This window comes from Rattus rattus, chromosome 14, assembly GCF_011064425.1.
Source record: "Rattus rattus isolate New Zealand chromosome 14, Rrattus_CSIRO_v1, whole genome shotgun sequence".
Classification (NCBI taxonomy): Eukaryota; Metazoa; Chordata; class Mammalia; order Rodentia; family Muridae; genus Rattus; species Rattus rattus.
This window is the reverse complement of record NC_046167.1, coordinates 43,922,744-43,936,323: the sequence shown is the minus strand read 5'-3', so window position 1 is coordinate 43,936,323 and position 13,580 is coordinate 43,922,744. Positions and strand designations below refer to the sequence as shown.

Here is a 13,580-nt window from a genome sequence, read left to right as displayed (position 1 = left end):
TGAGGAAGTCCTGGTAGGAGGAGCTTGGGCATCTGCTCATGCACAGTTCAAAAGAAGAAAATAATGAACACCTATGTTCAGTTCACTTTCTCCTTTTTATACAGACCAGGATCCTCTGCCTAGGGAATGATACCACCCACAGTGCATAGGTCTTCCCATCTCAATAAACCTAATCAAAACAATTATTCAACAGATATATCCAGGAGCTGAAGAGATGGCTTAGCAGTTAAGAGCACTGACTACTCTTCTAGAGGTCCTGAGTTCAGTTCCTAGCAACTACATGGTAGTTCACAAACATCTGTAATAGGATCAGATGCCCTCTTCTGGTGTATCTAAAGACAGCTACAGTATATACATAAAAATAAAATAAATAAATTTTAAAAAAAACAAACAACAACAACAACAAAAACAACAAACACCCAGATATATCCAGAGGGTCATCTCCTAGCTGATTGTTTTAGATCAAGTTGACAACTGAGATTAGCAATCTCATCTTGTATCTTAGTTAAGGGTGTATTGCTATAAAGAGACACCATGAACATGGCAACTCTTTTTTTTTATATATATATTTTTTTTATTAACTTGAATATTTCTTATATACATTTCGAGTGTTATTCCCTTTCCCGGTTTCCGGGCAAACATCCCCTTCCCTCCCCCCTTCCTTATGGGTGTTCCCCTCCCCACCCTCCCTCCATTGCCACCCTCCCCCCAACAGTCTAGTTCACTGGAGGTTCAGTCTTAGCAGGACCCAGGGCTTCCCCTTCCACTGGTGCTCTTACTAGGATATTCATTGCTACCTATGAGGTCAGAGTCCAGGGTCAGTCCATGTATAGCCTTTAGGTAGTGGCTTAGTCCCTGGAAGCTCTGGTTGCTTGGCATTGTTGTACATATGGGGTCTCAAGCCCTTCAAGCTCTTCCAGTTCTTTTCTCTGATTCCTTCAATGGGGGTCCCGTTTCTCAGTTCAGTGGTTTGCTGCTGGCATTCGCCTCTGTATTTGCTGTATTCTGGCTGTGTCTCTCAGGATCGATCTACATCCGGCTCCTGTCGGTCTGCACTTCTTTGCTTCATCCATCTTGTCTAATTGGGTGGCTGTATATGTATGGGCCACATGTGGGGCAGGCTCTGAATGGGTGTTCCTTCAGTCTCTGTTTTAATCTTTTGCCTCTCTCTTCCCTGCCAAGGGTATTCTTGTTCCCCTTTTAAAGAAGGAGTGAAGCATTCACATTTTGATCATCCGTCTTGAGTTTCATTTGTTCTAGGCATCTAGGGTAATTCAAGCATTTGGGCTAATAGCCACTTATCAGTGAGTGCATACCATGTATGTCTTTCTGTGATTGGGTTAGCTCACTCAGGATGATATTTTCCAGTTCCAACCATTTGCCTATGAATTTCATAAAGTCGTTGTTTTTGATAGCTGAGTAATATTCCATTGTGTAGATGTACCACATTTTCTGTATCCATTCCTCTGTTGAAGGGCGTCTGGGTTCTTTCCAGCTTCTGGCTATTATAAATAAGGCTGCGATGAACATAGTGGAGCACGTTTTATATGTTGGGGCATCTTTTGGGTATATGCCCAAGAGAGGTATAGCTGGATCCTCAGGCAGTTCAATGTCCAATTTTCTGAGAAACCTCCAGACTGATTTCCAGAATGGTTGTACCAGTCTGCAACCCCACCAACAATGGAGGAGTGTTCCTCTTTCTCCGCATCCTCGCCAGCATTTGCTGTCACCTGAGTTTTTGATCTTAGCCATTCTCACTGGTGTGAGGTGAAATCTCAGGGTTGTTTTGATTTGCATTTCCCTGATGACTAAAGATGTTGAACATTTCTTTAGGTGTTTCTCAGCCATTCAGCATTCCTCAGCTGTGAATTCTTTGTTTAGCTCTGAACCCCATTTTTTAATAGGGTTATTTGTCCCCTGCGGTCTAACTTTTGAGTTCTTTGAATATTTTTGGATATAAGGCCTCTATCTGTTGTAGGATTGGTAAAGATCTTTTCCCAATCTGTTGGTTGCCGTTTTGTCCTAACCACAGTGTCCTTTGCCTTACAGAAGCTTTGTAGTTTTATGAGATCCCATTTGTCGATTCTTGATCTTAGAGCATAAGCCATTGGTGTTTTGTTCAGGAAATTTTTTCCAGTGCCCATGTGTTCCAGATGCTTCCCTAGTTTTTCTTCTATTAGTTTGAGTGTGTCTGGTTTGATGTGGAGGTCCTTGATCCACTTGGACTTAAGCTTTGTACAGGGTGATAAGCATGGATCGATCTGCATTCTTCTACATGTTGACCTCCAGTTGAACCAGCACCATTTGCTGAAAATGCTATCTTTTTTCCATTGGATGGTTTTGGCTCCTTTGTCAAAAATCAAGTGACCATAAGTGTGTGGGTTCATTTCTGGGTCTTCAATTCTATTCCATTGGTCTATCTGTCTGTCTCTGTACCAATACCATGCAGTTTTTATCACTATTGCTCTGTAATACTGCTTGAGTTCAGGGATAGTGATTCCCCCTGAAGTCCTTTTATTGTTGAGGATAGTTTTAGCTATCCTGGGTTTTTTGTTATTCCAGATGAATTTGAAAATTGTTCTGTCTAACTCTTTGAAGAATTGGATTGGTATTTTGATGGGGATTGCATTGAATCTGTAGACGCTTTTGGTAAAATGGCCATTTTTACTATATTAATCCTGCCAATCCATGAGCATGGGAGATCTTTCCATCTTCTGAGGTCTTCTTCAATTTCTTTCTTCAGAGTCTTGAAGTTCTTATCATACAGATCTTTTACTTGCTTGGTTAAGTCACACGAGGTACTTTATATTATTTGGGTCTATTATGAAGGGTGTCGTTTCCCTAATTTCTTTCTCGGCTTGTTTCTCTTTTGTGTAGAGGAAGGCTACTGATTTATTTGAGTTAATTTTATACCCAGCCACTTTGCTGAAGTTGTTTATCAGCTTTAGTAGTTCTCTGGTGGAACTTTTGGGATCACTTAAATATACTATCATATCATCTGCAAATAGTGATATTTTTGACTTCTTCTTTTCCGATCTGTATCCCTTGACCTCCTTTTGTTGTCTGATTGCTCTGGCTAGAACTTCAAGAACTATATTGAATAAGTAGGGAGAGAGTGGGCAGCCTTGTCTAGTCCCTGATTTTAGTGGGATTGCTTCAAGTTTCTCTCCATTTAGTTTAATGTTAGCCACTGGTTTGCTGTATATGGCTTTTACTATGTTTAGGTATGGGCCTTGGATTCCTATTCTTTCCAGGACTTTTATCATGAAGGGGTGTTGAATTTTGTCAAATGCTTTCTCAGCATCTAATGAAATGATCATGTGGTTTTGTTCTTTCAGTTTGTTTATATAATGGATCACGTTGATGGTTTTCCAGATATTAAACCATCCCTGCATGCCTGGGATGAAGCCTACTTGATCATGGTGGATGATTGTTTTGATGTGCTCTTGGATTCGGTTTGCCAGAATTTTGTTGAGTATTTTTAAATGTCGATGTTCATAAGGGAAATTGGTCTGAAGTTCTCTTTCTTTGTTGGGTCTTTATGTGGTTTAGGTATAAGAGTAATTGTGGCTTCATAGAAGGAGTTCGGTAGTGCTCCATCTGTTTCAATTTTGTGGAATAGTTTGAATAATATTGGTACGAGGTCTTCTATGAAGGTCTGATAGAATTCTGCACTAAACCCGTCTGGACCTGGGCTCTTTTTGGTTGGGAGACCTTTAATGACTGCTTCTATTTCCTTAGGAGTTATGGGGTTGTTTAACTGGTTTATCTGTTCCTGATTTAACTTCGGTACCTGGTATCTGTCTAGGAAATTGTCCATTTCCTGCAGATTTTCAAGTTTTGTTGAGTATAGGCTTTTATAGTAAGATCTGATGATTTTTTGAATTTCCTCTGAATCTGTAGTTATGTCTCCCTTTTCATTTCTGATTTTGTTAATTTGGACACGCTCTCTGTGTCCTCTCGTTAGTCTGGCTAAGGGTTTATCTATCTTGTTGATTTTCTCAAAGAACCAACTTTTGGTTCTGTTGATTCTTTCTATGGTCCTTTTTGTTTCTAGTTGGTTGATTTCAGCTCTGAGTTTGATTATTTCCTGCCTTCTACTCCTCCTGGGTGTATTTGCTTCTTTTTGTTCTAGAGCTTTTAGGTGTGCTGTCAAGCTGCTGACATATGCTCTTTCCTGTTTCTTTCTGCAGGCACTCAGCGCTATGAGTTTTCCTCTTAGCACAGCTTTCATTGTGTCCCATAAGTTTGGGTATGTTGTACCTTCATTTTCATTAAATTCTAAAAAGTTTTTAATTTCTTTCTTTATTTCTTCCTTGACCAGGTTATCATTGAGTAGAGCATTGTTCAATTTCCACGTATATGTGGGCATTCTTCCCTTATTGTTATTGAAGACCAGCTTTAGGCCGTGGTGGTCCGATAGCACGCATGGGATTATTTCTATCTTTCTGTACCTGTTGAGGCCCGTTTTTTGATCAATTATATGGTCAATTTTGGAGAAAGTACCATGAGGAGCTGAGAAGAAGGTATATCCTTTTGCATTAGGGTAGAACGTTCTATAAATATCCATTAAGTCCATTTGGCTCATGACTTCTCTTAGTCTGTCTATGTCTCTGTTTAATTTCTGTTTCCATGATCTGTCCATTGATGAGAGTGGGGTGTTGAAGTCTCCTACTATTATTGTGTGAGGTGCAATGTGTGTTTTGAGCTTTAGTAAGGTTTCTTTTACGTATGTAGGTGCCCTTGTATTTGGGGCATAGATATTTAGGATTGAGAGTTCATCTTGGTGGATTTTTCCTTTGATAAATATAAAGTGTCCTTCCTTATCTTTTTTGATGACTTTTAGTTGAAAATTGACTTTATTTGATATTAGAATGGCTACTCCAGCTTGCTTCTTCCGACCATTTGCCTGGAAAGTTGTTTTCCAGCCTTTCACTCTGAGGTAGTGTCTGTCTTTGTCTCTGAGGTGTGTTTCCTGTAGGCAGCAGAATGCAGGGTCCTCGTTGCGTATCCAGTTTGTTAATCTATGTCTTTTTATTGGGGAGTTGAGGCCATTGATGTTGACAGATATTAAGGAATAGTGATTATTGCTTCCTGTTATATTCATACTTGGATGTGTTATGTTTGTGTGCTTTTCTTCGCTTTGTTTTGTTGCCAAGACGATTAGTTTCTTGCCTCTTCTTGGGTATAGCTTGCCTCCCTATGTTGGGCTTTACCATTTATTATCCTTTGTAGTGCTGGATTTGTAGAAAGATATTGTGTAAATTTGGTTTTGTCATGGAATATCTTGGTTTCTCCATCTATGTTAATTGAGAGTTTTGCAGGATACAGTAGCCTGGGCTGGCATTTGTGTTCTCTTAGGGTCTGTATGACATCAGTCCAGGATCTTCTGGCCTTCATAGTTTCTGGCGAAAAGTCTGGTGTGATTCTGATAGGTCTGCCTTTATATGTTACTTGACCTTTTTTTCCCTTACTGCTTTTAATATTCTTTCTTTATTTTTGTGCGTTTGGTGTTTTGACTATTATGTGACGGAGGTGTTTCTTTTCTGGTCCAATCTATTTGGAGTTCTGTAGGCTTCTTGTATGCCTATGAGTATCTCTTTTTTTAGGTTAGGGAAGTTTTCTTCTATGATTTTGTTGAAGATATGTACTGGTCCTTTGAGCTGGGAGTCTTCACTCTCTTCTATACCTATTATCCTTAGGTTTGATCTTCTCATTGAGTCCAGGATTTCCTGTATGTTTTGGACCAGTAGCTTTTTCCGCTTTTACATTATCTTTGACAGTTGAGTCAATGATTTCTATGGAATCTTCTGCTCCTGAGATTCTCTCTTCCATCTCTTGTATTCTGTTGGTGAAGCTTGTATCTACAGCTCCTTGTCTCTTCTTTTGGTTTTCTATATCCAGGGTTGTTTCCATGTGTTCTTTCTTGATTGCTTCTATTTCCATTTTTAATTCCTTCAACTGTTTGATTGTGTTTTCCTGGAATTCTTTCAGGGATTTTGTGTCTCCTCTCTGTGGGCTTCTACTTGTTTATTTATGTTTTCCTGGAATTCTTTCAGGCATTTTTGCGATTCCTCTCTGTAGGCTTCTACTTGTTCTCTAAGGGAGTTCTTCACGTCTTTCTTGAAGTCCTCCAGCATCATGGTCAAATATGATTTTGAATCTAGATCTTGCTTTTCTGGTGTGTTTGGATATTCCATGTTTGTTTTGATGGGAGAATTAGGCTCCGATGGTGCCATGTAGTCTTGGTTTCTGTTGCTTGGGTTCCTGCGCTTGCCTCTCGCCATCAAATTATCTCTAGTGTTACTTTGTTCTGCTATTTCTGACAGTGGCTAAACTGTCCTATAGGCCTGTGTGTCAGGAGTGCTGTAGACCTGTTTTCCTCTCTTTCAGTCAGTTATGGGGACAGAGTGTTCTGCTTTCGGGCGTGTAGTTTTTCCTCTCTACAGGTCTTCAGCTGTTCCTGTGGACCTGTGCCTTGAGTTCACCAGGCAGGTCACTTGCAGCAGAAAAGTTGGTCTTACCTGTGGTCCCGAGGCTCAAGTTCGTTCACGGGGTGCTGCCCACGGGCTCTCCGCGGTGGCAGCAACCAGGAAGATCTGCGCCGCCCCTTCCAGGAGCCTCCGTGCACCAGGGTTCCAGATGGATTTTGGTGTTTTCCTCTGGAATCAGTAATGTGTGCAGAGAGCAGTCTCTTCTGGTTTCGCAGGCGTGTCTGCCTCTCTGAAGGTTTAGCTCTCCCTCCCACGGGATTTGGGTGCAGAGAACTGTTTATCCGGTCTGTTTCCTTCAGTTTCCGGCGGTGTCTCAGGCAGGGGTCCTGCCGCTCCTGGGCCCTCCCCCACAGGAACCCAGAGGCCTTGTACAGTTTCCTCTTGGGCCAGGGATGTGGGCAGGGGTGGGCAGTGTTGGTGGTCTCTTCCGCTCTGCAGCCTCAGGAGTGCCCACCTGACCAGGCGGTGAGGTCTCTCTCCCACGGGGTCTGGGAGCAGAGAGCTGCTGCGGGCCGGGATCCGCGGGTGTGGGACTTCCAGTAAACACAGGACGTGCCCAGTCCTAGAGGAATTCTGCCTCTGTGTGTCCTGATTTCACCAGGCAAGTCACTTGCAGCAGATAAGTTAGTCTTACCTGTGGTCCCGAGGCTCAAGTTCACTCGCGGGGTGCTCCATGGCAACTCTTATAAAGGAAAACATTTAATTGGGGCTGGCATACAGTTCAGAGGTTTAGTACATTATCATCATGGCCAGAAGCAAGGCAGTATGCAGGCAGACATGTTCCTGGAAAAGGAGCTGGGAGCTCTATGTCTGGGTCCACAGGCAGCAGGAAGAGACAATGCCACACTGGACTTGAACTGAGCATATGAGACCTCAAAGCCCACCCCTACAGAGACACACTTCTTCCAACAAAGTCACACTCTAACAAGGCCACACCTCCTATTAATGCTACTCCCTATGGATCAAGCATTCAAACACATGAATTTATGAGGACCAACCATATTCAAAGCACCATAGCTTATAGTAGCCCAATGTCTGGTACAAACTGTTTCCAACAACCCTGGCTAAGGCTATGCCTGCAGAAGCCAGAGAAATCCAATATTACCTTTGTATAGCTACCTCAAGGCATCCATGGAGTATTTAAGATGGCTAGTGTCCTGTAAGTATAGTCCAGACAATTGTTTGACTGATAGCCCTTTAGTCCAAAGTAGTCAAGACTCCAAAAGTTTCCAATTAGCAAGTCAGATGGTTCTACCCGTGACATTTTTATTTACAGAAAGTTGAGCACCAGGAGGAGTGCTTACAGCAAGGACTTAAGAATTTATCATTAACACTAATCAGGGTTTTAAAAGCATTTAACACTTGCTCAATGCCCCAGAGAGGGATGAGTTCTCCTTATCTGTCTAAGCCCCAAAGTGTTTTCATCATGAAGTGATGCTGGACTTTGTCAAAATCTTTTTCTATAGTGTCTTGCATAACTATGTGGATCTTCTATTTTTAAGATTTTTATTTTTATTTTTAATTATGTGCATATGTGTGGGGTGTGTATATGTGCATGTGTGTGTATGTGTGTTTGTGCGTATGTATATGCACACATGCACACCTTCCCGTGGGGTCCAGAAGAGGCCTTTGGCTGTCCTAGATCTGAAGTTATAAGAGGCTGTAGGCTGCCCAATATGGACACTGGGAAGGGTCCTCTGGAAGGGTAGCATATTTTCTTAATTGCTGAGCAGTTTCAATGGTAGGATGCTTATTTTGCATGTGTAAGGCCCTGGCTTCCATCTGTCGCACCATAATTAGTAAATTAGAATATGTTTTTATTAGTCATTTTTCTAAGTAAATTTCAGTTCTCTGGAAAGCCAACCCAGACAGAAAAGCCAACAATCCCTATAAAGTGTACCTCCTAGCAATGGTGGGTTTTAATCCAGCCATTCTTTCTGTTCTCCTGCCTTATGCTGGTGTTGGTGTTGGGTTGGTGGGCTTTAAAAATGAAACCATTAAATACAAAAATCTTGTAAGAATGAAGGGCTGAGCATCCTCTTTAAAGACAGCGAATGGTACTGAGCAAACTTCACACAGAGAAGTATCTGCATAGCACAACTTCTTCCCAAGTCCCAGGCCATTGGCATGCCCTCAGAAGCTGGCAGAACTAAAATCTCTTCTCCCTTTGATGTGCCCTAACTCTTTCATTCAGAACATTCTCCTTTGCCAACAAACCCTTTCTGGGACCTGAGGGAAGGGCCTAGACTGGTGTGTTCTCTTTAAGGAAAATGGCAGAGGAATATGGATGTGATAAAATGTGAACAAGAAAGACAGCAAGAAGGATGGCCGGGGAGAGAGCAGAGGAGGCCTGCAGCAAACTTAACATGTGAGGGAGACCCAGCATGGGCTCTGTACTCATATGTGACACCTGAGTGCCACCGTGTGCTGGGTAGGTGTCATACCTGACATCCGTGTGAGCCTGGATCTTCAGCACCTTCACGTCTGAGTCTAGCACATTCAGAAGCACAGCCAGTTGCCTCACTAGAGTTTCCTTCTGCTGCTCTGTCAGCTGCTCAACACCAACCTGCAGGATCAACTCCACCATGCCATCCTTCTTGGGGTCTGAGGAGAGAGAACACAGGATTTTTATGGGAGATCACAGGCTTAATAAAGTCTGGGTCTGTGGAAGGAATCGAAGCCAGCCTGGACCTCAGAAACACCTGAGAAAACGGTGTCGGCCCAGTACCCACCGTACCGAGGCTCTATGCCCAGCACAGCAAAAGTGAAGTCAAAATGAGCAAATAAAAGTTTAAAAGGGGGCTGGAGAGATGGCTCAGAGGTTAAGAGCACTGTCTGCTCTTCCAGAGGTCCTGAGTTCAATTCCCAGCAGCCACATGGTGGCTCACAACCACCTATAATCAGGTCTGGTGCCCTCTTCTGGCCTGTAGTTGCATACATGCAGGCAGAAAGCTGTATGATGTATACATAATAAATAAATAAATTTATAAAAAAAAAAGTTTAAAAGAACTCTTGTGTATCTTGTATTTTTAGGACTTGTATCTTGTAGCTTTTAGGACTCAGATCATTTTAATAGCAAAGAAGTGGGTGTGTTAACACACTCCTGAAATAGCAGCACTTGGGGCTGTGAGGACAGGAGGATCAGAAACTTAAAGTCATCCTTGCTGCAGCACAATGAGTTCAAGGCCAATCTGGGCCCCATGAGACCCTATCTGAAAATGAAAAAAAAAAAAAAGAAAGAAAGAAAGAAAGAAAGATAAGGAAGGGGGAGGGGAACACCACAGAAGCCACTCTGGAGTATTTTTTCCAATTTTATTCTACTTGGTTATCTCAATATAACCAGCCTTTTGGATTCTTTGGAATCCTGGCACCTCACAGACTTCCACAGTTCCCGAGAACATTGCCCTCCTGCTTCTGGGTGCTACCTAGGCCGGTTTACACTCCGAATCCCTATGTCCGCCTCATTGAGGCTGTGCTCCCTCAGTCTAACCATGTTCACACGTTAAATCAGGAAAGCAAAAGTTTCCTGCTAGATATAATTCTTATTGATGAGGTACAAGTTGGGATTTGCTTGGTGGTGTGGCTAGAGAGATGACTCTGTGGTTAAGAGCCCATACTGTCTCCCAAATGCTGTGCCATATCTTAAGTAACATATATTCAGTTTGCTATATGTACTACACTCAAGATGAGTTCTTCTGGGCAGAAGCCTCAATCCTAGAACCCAGGAGCTGAGGCAAAAGGACTCTGCAAGTCTGAGGCCAGTATGGACTACAGAGTGAGACTGTCTCAAAACACGTTTTTAAAAAAAGAAAGAAGTCTGGGCACAACAAGGAGCCCCGTGACCCAGTGCACGGGGAGACAGGAGGGTCTTGGGAACTTGCTGATCTTCATGTAGCCCCATGGGCAAGTGCCCCATGTATGCCTGTGCATGCATGTACACACCCACACGTGAACACACACTCATCAGCTAATGAATTAAAAGTAATAATAAGAAGAAAAAAAGAGCCCTTACTGCTCTTCTAGAGAACCTAGGTTCAGTTCCTCGCACTCCACACCTAGTGGTTCCCTGCCTGTAACTCCAAATCTAGAAGGTCTCACCCCATCTTCTGGCCGCCAAGAACACTACATTCATGTGTATGAAACCACACACACACACACACACACACACACACACACACACACACACACACACACACACATTGTTTTTTAACTAAAAAGAAAAAAACAACTAGAGTGACATTGGCCAAGAGCAGAAGCTAGGCACGGTGACATCAGCTCAGTACACACCTGGCAGCACCTCCACAATGGCAGTGTCTGAGTCGGAGGCCCCCTGACTGTCAGTGACCAGCAAGTGAAAAGTGTAGACTCCTTCCACCAGATTGGTGAGCTGCAGAGCCGCCCCGTTGTCAGAGCTTCCAATGACATCCTGGGAAGTGAAGGGATCCACATGGCAGCTGTCAGTCTTGGACCCAGTTTCTGGGCCTCTGTGGAGCTCGAAGCTCTGAGTTCCTTGCTTTCAGGTGTGTATGACTTACATGGCTGGGAGGAGAGAGGGAGGAGGGAGGAGGGGGAAGGGAGGGAGGAGAGGAGGAGGAGGGAATGGGGCTGAGGTTTTGAATCTTCAGCTCCTCCTTATGTGGAACACCAGGGGTGCAAGGCCCCAGACAAAACACAGTAAACTGAACTTTCCAGGAATTACCAAATGACTAATCAAGGAAGGGAGATTGGTGGGCTTGAGTTGAAACCTCCAGGGCAAAGCATGGAGTTTTATAGACTCATTGTCTCATATAGTTTTCTAATGCTCTCACCTCAGGTCCTCTCATAGCATAGCATATTCATCTTCCCAAGTAATCCCAGAGCCTTGGTAGACTACACATTCATCCTAAGGCCCCATAGCTCCAGAGAGTGAGAGACAAGTCTTTTGGGCATTTTTGTCTGTACTTGCTGTCCAGAATGGATGGCATCAAAAAGTTCTGAAAAAATGAATCTGAACAGAGACACCCTGCTATTTTGTTTAAAAGCTAACCTACCATCTAGCTGAACAGAATTCAGTCTAGGAATACTTTAGAATGTACAAGGCATTTTCAGTCCCTTCCCTGTAAGCTTGCCTTTGGTATATCTACAAGTGCCTCTGTAGATCTCAAGTCCTTAGCAATGGAAAGAAAGGGAGATGCACAGAAACTTACAACCTAAGAGGTAGTGTGATCCAATGGCTTCCAAAAGCTAAAAGTCTGGTTTGTTTGGTTTAAGACTGAGCTCTTCTGCCTTGGCTAAGTCACTTCTACCTCTCTATTTCACTCTCTGCCCCTATGACATGGAAGCAGGAATCCCTATGCATCTGACACGCCCGATACATGGAGGAAGGAAACTGAAGTGGGAAGCTGAAGAGTAAAAGGTACCCCTGGAAAGCTTGACCTCTGTGTCCCTTGTGGTCCCCACCTTAACGTTGTGACATAATGGCATCATCTACAAATGAGTTGGGCTGCATTCACAGCTATTCTGGGACACAAGAGGCTTGAGTGGCACGAGTGGGACACACCTGCATGGTTTGCTCTCCTACCCAAAGTCAGACCAGGAAATGGTCTTTAGCCTTGCTTAAACCTAACAGCAGTCTGGTGTCTCCAGCCCTCAGAATATTCAAACCCAAGAGGCCTACGCATCTTATCTGGGAGTTGAAACAGTGAGGCAGAAATCACACACTCAAGCTCTAATGGGCGATGCGCTCTAAAGTTAGAACTTAATTAAAGTTAATGCAGTTACAGGAGTGGGCCCCAATCCACTGGATTGGTGTCCTTGAGAGCAGCCCTGTCTGTTCCCTCCTTTCTCACCCCTGCCTCAGGAAGATATAATAAGCAGGTGGCATCCAGGATCCAGAAAGAGATCCCTTACCAAAGTTAAATTGGCTGGCACCTTCGTCCTGGTTTTCCAGGCTTCAGAATTACTGGAACATAATTTTCTGTAGTTTAACCCCTACCCCATGATCTTTGTCACAGCAGACCGCACTGACTAATCTGGATGCAGTGTCTATAGCTGAGGGGCACCACCCTTCAAATACTCACTCCAGCAGCTGGACTCTGGCCATCCCGGATCCATAGATAGGACACAATTCCTCGGTCATCAGTAGACCTTGAACCGTCCAAAGTAATGGAATTATTGGGAAGCATAAGAACATGTCTGCCACCAGCCTGGGCTCTGGGAGGACTATTATTTTCTAAGTCAGACATAGCAAAAACAAAAGCAAAGAAATTGATTTCAAACACTAGCAAGGGCATGGCTAAAACACGCACGACTGTTCATCCTGCAGCCAAGGTTGTGTTAGATACCCCAAAGCATTGTTTTCTGCCCCAAATACCTGTAAGATAAGATGTGGAGATAGACAGTGAGCAGTTCTCAGTCCAATGGGAAGAGAGACAAAAGCAAGTAACTTTACTGAAAGTTGGACAATAAAAACTACTGTAGAGGGCTGGGGTCAGACAGTGCTGGAGTACTTGCCCAGCGTACCTGCAGCCCTCAGTCCAGCCCCCATCACGGAATAAAACCAAGTGTGATGCTGCATGCTTATAATCCCATGGGGCAAGAGGGTCAGAGGTTCAAAGCTTGTCTTTAAAGGGGGGGTAGGGGATATATGTGTGTCAACTAAATGGCTTAGTGGGTAAAGGTTCTTGTCACCAAAGCTAATGGACCCACATGGTAATCAGAGGGAAGTGATTCCTGAAAGTTGTCCTCAGACACACACACACACACACACACACACACACACACACACATACACGGCAAGCACACTCTCTTCCCGCACATATACATGCACAATAAATAAAAAAAAATACAATAAAAAGTTTTTAAACTTCAACTTTAAAAAAAAAACAACTTGAACACACTTTTGCCCCTGGCCTTCTGAGAAAGCAGAGCACTGCACAGAACTGGATCTTCTGTGACGGGGTCACAGCAGAACAAGCTGCTTGGCAAACAAAAGGCAACACTGTTTCCCTGCGGGGAATGGCTTCTTCCTCTACACACTCCCTCAAGCCAGGCAGGAATTAGCTGAGTCATGTCAGGGGGAAGGGTTGGCCCCTCTGGACAGAGCTC

At 43.5% G+C, this 13,580-nt stretch overlaps 1 protein-coding gene across 1 annotated transcript in view; it reads right to left on the bottom strand.

Annotated features, from left to right (window-relative positions):
• Kiaa0319 (KIAA0319 ortholog) overlaps positions 1 to 13,580 on the bottom strand; it is a 50,818-nt gene that overhangs the window by 14,752 nt on the left and 22,486 nt on the right. Inside the window, exons 13-15 of the mRNA XM_032884493.1 lie at positions 12,554 to 12,705; positions 10,782 to 10,920; positions 8,939 to 9,098 (exon numbers count right to left, since the gene is read on the bottom strand). Coding sequence (XP_032740384.1) covers positions 8,939 to 9,098; positions 10,782 to 10,920; positions 12,554 to 12,705 — 451 coding nt within the window. The remainder of the gene's footprint in view (positions 1 to 8,938; positions 9,099 to 10,781; positions 10,921 to 12,553; positions 12,706 to 13,580) is intronic.